Genomic DNA, 8,925 nt, shown 5'->3' with positions numbered 1-8,925 from the left:
GGATCGACTCTAACAACTCCTCTCCGTATGGATCATCTCAATAGTCCTAGTTTGCTCTGCGTGTCCTTCACTGATAGCTCGTTGCTCTTCCTGCTCGTGTCCACTCTGCACCAGCCAGCCACAGTGTGAGGGGTCAGGACAGGTTGTGCTTGTATTTAACCATACTGTACCAGGCAGCACAGACCAACATCTACTTGTGAACCCGTCTCACAAACTGCGTGTCCATAAATGTTTATCTATTCAAAATGATGTTCTCTCATTGGACAGTTATAATCACAGCAGATCAGAAAGGAAAGACACACAAGTACTCAAGTACTCGCATGTAAGCATCATCAATACCTTGTTTCCTGTAGGGTCTAAAGGCGAGGGATTTTAATCACATTCTAGTTCTCCAATCAGTTGTACTCAGAAGCGTCCACACAGCATCGTGTTCCTGCGCTGCGATCGAGGCGGTACAGAATAGTATTCAAGTCAAACTCTTACAAAGGTGTGAGACAATCAGTCCGTCCTTGGTAGTGCTCAGATCAGCATACCAGAGCCCAAGTGGATGTGAACGTTTAAGGCCAATGTCAAATGTATACATGTACACTCACACACACACACACACACACACACACACACACACACACACACACACACACACACACACACATACACACACACACGCACACACACGCACGCTCAAAGCCATGTGAAAAAGCCTTACCGCCCTCTTTTAACACAGCAGGGAAATTCAATGGTTCTCTCTCTCTACACAGAGCTTTGCTCACATTCTCACTCTCTCTATCTCTGACTTCATGACCACCACACACACACACACACACACACACACACACACACACACACACACACACACACACACACACACACACACACACACACACACACACACACACACACACACACACACACACACACCAGCACACATTGTTCCAGTCTGTCAAACACTTGGTTGTGGGCCTGTGAGTGGACCGCAGCACAGCGTGGGAGGAACCCTGCTGGCTTGGCCTCTGTTGATCAATCAACACCAACTAATGTGGGGAGAGATGAAAGAGAGAGAAGAGGGGGAGAGGGAGAGAGGGAGAGAGGGAGAGAGAGTTGCTGATGTGCTGACAGGAAGGGAACCCACTCGCATTATGACCTAATACCATTCTGTGGAATTTGTTCATACAATAGATTGGATGGAGGGATGGATGGAGGGATGGAGGGAGTGATGGATGGAGAGATGGATGGAGGGATGGATGGATGGATGGAGGGATGGATGGATGGAGGGATGGATGGAGGGATGGAGGAATGGATGGATGGATGGAGGGATGGATGGATGGAGGGATGGATGGATGGATGGATGGATGGATGGAGGGAGGGATAGATGGATGGAGGGATGGATGGAGGGATGGATGGATGGAGGTATGGATGGATGGATGGAGGGAGGGAGGGATGGATGGAGGGATGGATGGAGGTATGGATGGAGGGAGGGGGGAGGGATGGATGGAGGAATGGATGGATGGAGGGATGGATGGAGGGAGGGATGGATGGAGGGATGGAGGAATGGATGGAGGGATGGATGGAGGGAGGGATGGATGAAGGGATGGAGGGAGGGAGGGAGGTATGGATGGAGGTATGGAGGGATGGATGGAGGGAGGGAGGGATCGAGGGAGGGAGGAATGGATGGAGGTATGGAGGGATGGATGGAGGGAGGGATGGAGGGAGGGAGGGATGTATGGAGGGATGTATGGAGGTATGGAGGGAGGAAGGGAGGGATGGAGGGATGGATGAAGGGATGGAGGGATGGAGGGAGGGATGGATGGAGGGAGGGATGGATGTATGGAGGGATGGGATGGAGGAGGGAGGGAGGGATGGAGGGAGGGATGGAGATGGAGGGAGGGATGGAGGGATGGAGGGATGCAGTGTTATATGGGTTTCCAAGATGGCAGCAGAGTTTTAATAATGCAGCTCTCCGCAGGAGATCCTCTTTGATGTCTCACTTTGAAGAAGGAGACCCCCCTCTCTTGTTCTCAGTCGATCTCCTCACCACTGATGCACATGCACCGGGTACCAAACTGTCCTTGTGTGTAAAGGTGCTTCTGAATACACGAGTAATCCAATCAAAAGACAGTACGTGTGCCATAGCTCAGTGTACGTTCTGTACGGGTTCAAAGCTGTGTTAATAAAGTGTCTCAGCTCAGCCTGCTCCTCCCTCCTGCTGGTACACCTCACCTCTCTCTGTTCTCTCCACCAGGTATACTGTACAAGGGCAACGGTGAGAACATCTTCATTTCCCAGCAGCCCCCTGTCATCAGCAGCATCATGGGTGAATACAGATTCAAGATATTATTACTGCACGTTTGTGATCAGTGGCATGAAGGTTCTAAATATTGTTTAGGTGTGAGAGCCACATGGATCTCACGGGAGCGGGACAACACCAGCATCGTGGACCAGTTGCTTTCTATCGACTATAGAACAATACATTCATAAACATGATATTGGCAGATTCTATGGTAGCCACCCGTGTGTGAATGTCTCTGTGAACGGTGAACACGGGACTGTGTTTAGCTGGTTGCTTAGTGCCCTGGGCTTTTCTACGTGCCAGTGTCGAGAGTCACATGTTGGACGTAATGGCTTTCAAAAAGGTCCAGCTAACTTCTCTACAGATTAATATGTCATTTGCTCCCAACTGGTAATTGTATGTTTAATGAGCAGAAACTGAATGTCCCTGTGAGTAAAAATGATCCTTTCCAGGAAACGGCCGCCGCCGCAGCATCTCCTGCCCCAGCTGTAACGGGCAGGCGGAGGGCAACAAGCTGCTGGCCCCCCTGGCTCTGGCCTGCGGAGCCGATGGCAGCATCTTTGTGGGAGACTTCAACTACATCAGGAGGATCTTCCCCTCTGGGAATGTGAGCAGTGTCATGGAGCTGAGGTAAGGGGCGTGGCTGCTTCTCCAGTGACCCAGAGACATAGGTCTCAGCTCAGGATCCATTTCAAGGAAAGCTTTGACAAAACGATTTAATCCAGATTTCTCAGGGTCATTCCAAATATGTGAATGTTGTTGAAAAAACATGTGCTCAATCATTTGTGAAAATGAATTGATGGACTTGAAAGTGTTTAAGTATAACCGAGCATCTGACTTCATGTCCTGCCTCCTCGTCTTCTCTGTGAGCTTTCCTTTCTGCACTGCCTGCTGAACATCTGTAATGCTGCACGCCTTGCAACAGCACTTGGCAACATAAAGGAAGAGAGGAGTAGATGCACGGCCTGATTGAACTCTTTGCCACTAACGAACATCGGAGTACTTTCTCTTTAGTGCTGAAAGCTAAAAGACCACAGTTTAGTGCTCTCCATTTTAAAACATGCCTATTACAAAACTCATTCTAATATATATTCATTTCCACCTCTGTGTTGCACATTCTTGGTGTTGTTCTTTTGTTTTTACGAGTAGACTTTCTTCTTGTGATGTTTGTCATAATACCTGTCAGAGACCTGTCCACTAACTCTTGTTCCTTCTTTCCTCCTTTGCGCACTCTATTAAAGAAACAAAGATTTCAGACATAGGTAAGAGTGACTAATCCTTTTTAACCCCTATCCATATTTACATTGCACTGTGCAACTGTGCTGATTGTCCACCAGACTCTCGTGCCAACTTCCTCCCTTTGTCTCTCCCCCTTTTAAATAAGAGCAGCCATTGATGCTCGTTCCTGTCAGCGACATGCTGACGTCCTTAGCCCAAGGACTCAGAGTGTCAAGGACACATTGAGCTGGATCAAGCCGTTAGCAAGCTCATTTAGCATTTGTATATTCTTCCTGAGGTTCAGTCATGCTTTCAGGGTGCAGTGATATCGTGTAGGGAACCGGGGGCTGTCTCACAGGTCACATCTGCTGACAGTGGGCTAAAACAGTCCACGACCTCAGACTGCCTTGTCCATTTCATTGAAAGGGTAATTCAGCTTAAACACAACTTGGTCTTATTTTCTGTAGTTTGGCTTTTGTTTCTATTTGCCATGGTCACATTTGACTCTCCGATGTGAATGAAAGAAGTTGAAAACATATAATAGCTGATCAGTAATGTTGCACTGTCACCCGACGTGGCAGAATGGGGCGAAAGCAAGGACTTACAAAACACAGCCCGATGATGCTACCATCAGATGAGCCCTCCCCTTTTTGCACATTTCTTTTCTAATTCTCTTTCCCTCTGATCTCACAAGTGTTCTCACCAAATCCAGCCTATTCTCCTGGTGTCAGCTCAGATGAAGTCACGCCCCAGCGAGGAGAGATGTGCTGGAGTTGAAATGCTGGCCGTTATTCCTCTCTGTTTTTATATCTTCCGAGTCGAAGAAGAAGAAAAATCATCAAATCAACACATTTGAAAAGTGAGGCAGACAAAACACTCAGGACCTTTTTGGAAAGTTCCGGGTGTGAAATTACAACGTGCGAGAGGCCAAACAAAAGCATTTTGCTTTCGTCTCTCTCTCTCTCTCTCTCTCTCTCTCTCTCTCTCTCTCTCTCTCTCTCTCTCTCTCTCTCACATTCTAAATCATGTTGTGAAGTAGCCTCTTGAAGTCAAATGTAACTGCGGCTGTGATTCCTGGCTGCTCAGTCTCATTATAAATGCTTCAGCTGCACTGAGGGTCTGTTGACAGCTGACAGCACAAGGGATTCATTACCGTGTTGACGTGTGAACAGGTCTATTCACACATGTAGATATGTACAAGTAAACTTGCGTGGGTCCTTGTTTGTCTACCCTCCTCATAATGTAAAGCGTCTTTGGGTTCAAGAAAAGCGCTATAGAAATATAATGTATTATTATTATATGCTCTTTGGTCCCTGGCAGAAATGTTTTACAGTGCTCTGGGAATTATGGAGATAAGTGGTTATAAGGGTTGACCCAACAAATAAACAACATTGGCCCGTTCTCTCCCATTACATTAGGGTTGCTGCTCTGTATCATCCCCTGCTCTTCCTTTCTCCCTGCTTTACCCAGTTAGTGTTCCACTGTATCGCCACATAGCACCTACCTGGGGATTCTTCATCAATAGTTTATATCTTTTAAAGGTATTGTTTGGGCCACAGAGTGCCTTTATTTTTGCCCCTTTCCCACCAAAGTACTTCCAGGTCCAGTTTGAAGCTAGTGCCCGATTAAGCACCTGTTCTTCCTGTTTCCACCGCAGCTAGACCAGCTCTTGAAAACCGGTTCTTATCTCGCCGCAATCGACTGCTCGTCCAGGAATCAAGAACCAAATCTGGCACGCGTACATCGTAGGGGGCAGGGGCGCTGAGCAAAGTGATTAGAACACGGCCACACACTTTTGAAAAACACTTTTACAAAAGTTTACATACACTTGTAAAGAACATGTATTTCATGACAGTCTTGACTTTTCAATCATTTCTACAACTTGGAGCACATACTACTTTGTCACAAAACAAAAATCATGAAGTTTAGTTCTTTTATGAATTTATAATGGATTTTCTGAAAATGTGATCAAATCTGCTGGGTCAAAAATGTACATACTGCAACGAAAACAATTGGTAACATGTCCCTTGGCCATTTTCACCTCAATTAGGCGCTTTTGGTAGCATCCACAAGCTTCTGGTTGAACATTTGAACAATCCTCTTGACAGAATTGGTGCATTTCAGCTAAATGAGTTGGCTTTCTGACATGGACTTGTTTCTTCAGCACTGTCCACATGTTCTCGGTCAGGTTTAAGTCGGGACTTTGGGAAGCCATTCTAAATCCTTAATTATAGCCTGACTTAGCCACTCCTTAACCAATGGCTAAATCCCATTCCTTTTGTATGTGTGTCTGTGGTCATTGTCCTGTTGGAACACCCGACTGCGCCCAAGACCCAACCTGCTGGCTTCATTATTCCATTATTCCATTGGCAGCAAAACATGCTCAGCGCATGATAGTAGCACCACCATGCTTGACGGTAGGCATGGTGATGTTGAGGTTAGAGGTTAAAATGTTATAATTATAAAGACAGAAATCACTTTAAAAATGCTTTAAAAATATGTTTACTGTTGATATTACTGTTTAATATTGTGTTAAGAATGTTTATAACAGAAGACACAATCAATGTAATGAATGACAAACAAAAGATAAATACAAAAAATAGTGTAACTATTTATTATAAAAGAGCAAAAGATATATATTCAATTGGCCAAGGACTCCGCCACGTCATAGAAATCACAGGCAGCAAAGCTGTAATCTGTAACCACTATTTCCGGAAAGAGCCCCGACCCTCGTGCGACAATACATTTGTATTACACAGGCCCATACATTTATGATTGGTTGAGACTAGATGGAGAGTAACCTTGGTTTAGAATGTGGCTCTCTCTCGTTGGTGTGCAGACTCAGACAGAGTCTCTTGGCAACACAACCTTTCAATCAGCATTCGGCCGGCCCGTGGAAGTCCCTCCCTACTCTGTCGCCATCATACGTAATTAGTTTTTTCCAACGTTTCTACAGAGAAAGTGGAATCTTCATAATGCTGCTTCCTAGCTATGTGCTCAAGGTCGGAGTGATGACCTGTTTATGAATAACTCTTTGTATTCTTCCAGTGTCTGCACCTGACCTTGCTACTCTGTATTGCAGGCTAAAGACGTCTATGTATTCCAAAGTCACAGCAACATAACATGAGCACAATAAGCTTATAATGTAATAATAAGAATCAGTCTTTCTAATGTTATATAAAATAGCCTCCACAAGACCTGAAAAACAGGCTCAGGGCTTAACAGGTTAAATGGGTTACCAGCTATAGTCAATTATAGTCACTCACAAGAAGTTGAGAGGCAATGTCACAAAGTTCATTTGATTGAAACAACTTTCTACATCACCAAAATGGATCATTCATGTTGCTGTATGTATATTTTTGACCCAGCAGATTTGATCACATTTTCAGAAAAACCATTATAAATTCATAAAAGAACCAACATTCATGATTTGATGTGCTCCAATCATTCTATCACAGAAAAATAAGAGTTGTAGACATTATTGAAAAGTCCACTGACTGTCATGATATACATGTTCTTTACAAGTGTATGTAAACTGTATATAAAGTGAGGCAACACTGACATAGTGTGATGCTGTTTGTTTTGACCAAACTTTTAATGACCGTCTGTTCGCTGTAATTTCCTGTTTTGAAGACCAGCACACTGCCCCATACGATTTCCTGTTGGTTGTTATTATATCAGCTATCGGGTCGAATCAGTACATGGGCTACACAAGTAAGATCATAAAGAAAAAATACGCCGGTAAAATATGCTTGTAGAAAATATGATAACAACAAACAGTCAGATGAACTTCAGTTGCTATGCTAACATCACCTGTCTAATACCAGAGACACTTTCATAACAGTGTTGTGATGCCAAACAGCTTAAATTCATACTGAAACACATTCGCTTATGGGGTGGGGGATATGTGTCAGCTGCTGTGCGACAGTGAGTCAGAGAATACTTTACAGCGGCCGCTGCTGTGAGTTAACGGGAGAATAAACTCTGCCGTCAGTTAACGGTAGAATAAACTCTGCCGTGAGTTAACGGTAGACTAAACTCTGCCGTGAGTTAACGGTAGACTAAACTCTGCCGTGAGTTAACGGGAGAATAAACTCTGCCGTCAGTTAACGGTAGAATAAACTCTGCCGTGAGTTAACGGTAGACTAAACTCTGCCGTGAGTTAACGGGAGAATAAACTCTACCGTGAGTTAACAGTAGACTAAACTCTGCCGTGAGTTAACGGTAGACTAAACTCTGCCGTGAGTTAACGGTAGACTAAACTCTGCCGTGAGTTAACGGGAGAATAAACTCTACCGTGAGTTAACGGTAGACTAAACTCTACCGTGAGTTAACAGTAGACTAAACTCTGCCGTGAGTTAACGGGAGAATAAACTCTGCCGTGAGTTAACGGTAGACTAAACTCTGCCGTGAGTTAACAGTAGACTAAACTCTACCGTGAGTTAACAGTAGACTAAACTCTGCCGTGAGTTTACGGGAGACTAAACTCTACCGTGAGTTAACGGTAGACTAAACTCTGCCGTGAGTTAACGGGAGAATAAACTCTACCGTGAGTTAACAGTAGACTAAACTCTGCCGTGAGTTAACGGTAGACTAAACTTTACCGTGAGTTAACAGTAGACTAAACTCTGCCGTGAGTTAACGGTAGACTAAACTTTGCCGTGAGTTAACGGTAGACTAAACTCTGCCGTGAGTTAACAGTAGACTAAACTCTGCCGTGAGTTAACGGGAGAATAAACTCTGCCGTGAGTTAACGGTAGACTAAACTCTGCCGTGAGTTAACGGGAGAATAAACTCTACCGTGAGTTAACGGTAGACTAAACTCTGCCGTGAGTTAACAGTAGACTAAACTCTGCCGTGAGTTAACGGGAGAATAAACTCTGCCGTAAGTTAACGGGAGAATAAACTCTGCCGTGAGTTAACGGTAGAAAATCGGTAAATCGGCGACGTAAAGGGTGATGTCATGACGCAGCAGCAGTCAGGCTCTGAGTGGTGGAAACACAAGTGGGGCTAAAAAGAAGAACCAGTTCGGAACCAGAAAAGCACAAACAAGGTGCTGGAACTGGTCTGGTGGGGTGTTTGAGATATAGAGGTGAAAAGCGAGATAGAGGGGAGGACATTGATTGTATTGTTCCGGTGCACGGGAGTCAAACCGGCCTACTAGTTAGCGGTCACTGCATATTGGCCAACTTATCGACATACTTTCCCTCAGTTCTGTCGCCTTCTTTTGCCTTATTCTTAATTTATTGTCTTCACAATTTCAAATCCTCTTTGCTTTCCCTGCGCTCTGTGTCTTTTCTTCATCATTTCTCATCCATCACTGCTACTAGTTCTCCACATCTGTTGTGTAGTCTGTCTGACATCATGTTTTTTTCTGTGGTACTGCCTATCCTGAATCTTGAAAATGTTTCTGCTTAAAT

General features: G+C 44.8%; 1 protein-coding gene across 4 annotated transcripts in view; it reads left to right on the top strand.

Annotated features, from left to right (window-relative positions):
- tenm3 (teneurin transmembrane protein 3) overlaps positions 1–8,925 on the top strand; it is a 235,705-nt gene that overhangs the window by 186,270 nt on the left and 40,510 nt on the right. For 3 of the 4 annotated variants that reach the window (XM_071202940.1, XM_071202915.1, XM_071202907.1), the window contains 3 exons: positions 2,240–2,311; positions 2,740–2,917; positions 3,529–3,549. In XM_071202940.1, the coding sequence (XP_071059041.1) occupies positions 2,240–2,311; positions 2,740–2,917; positions 3,529–3,549 (271 nt within the window). The remainder of the gene's footprint in view (positions 1–2,239; positions 2,312–2,739; positions 2,918–3,528; positions 3,550–8,925) is intronic. The other variant, XM_071202922.1, reaches the window with a different exon arrangement.

Source organism: Pseudochaenichthys georgianus, chromosome 1 (assembly GCF_902827115.2).
Source record: "Pseudochaenichthys georgianus chromosome 1, fPseGeo1.2, whole genome shotgun sequence".
Classification (NCBI taxonomy): Eukaryota; Metazoa; Chordata; class Actinopteri; order Perciformes; family Channichthyidae; genus Pseudochaenichthys; species Pseudochaenichthys georgianus.
The sequence above is the reverse complement of the archived record's forward strand: the minus strand, read 5'-3'. Positions and strand labels throughout refer to the sequence as shown.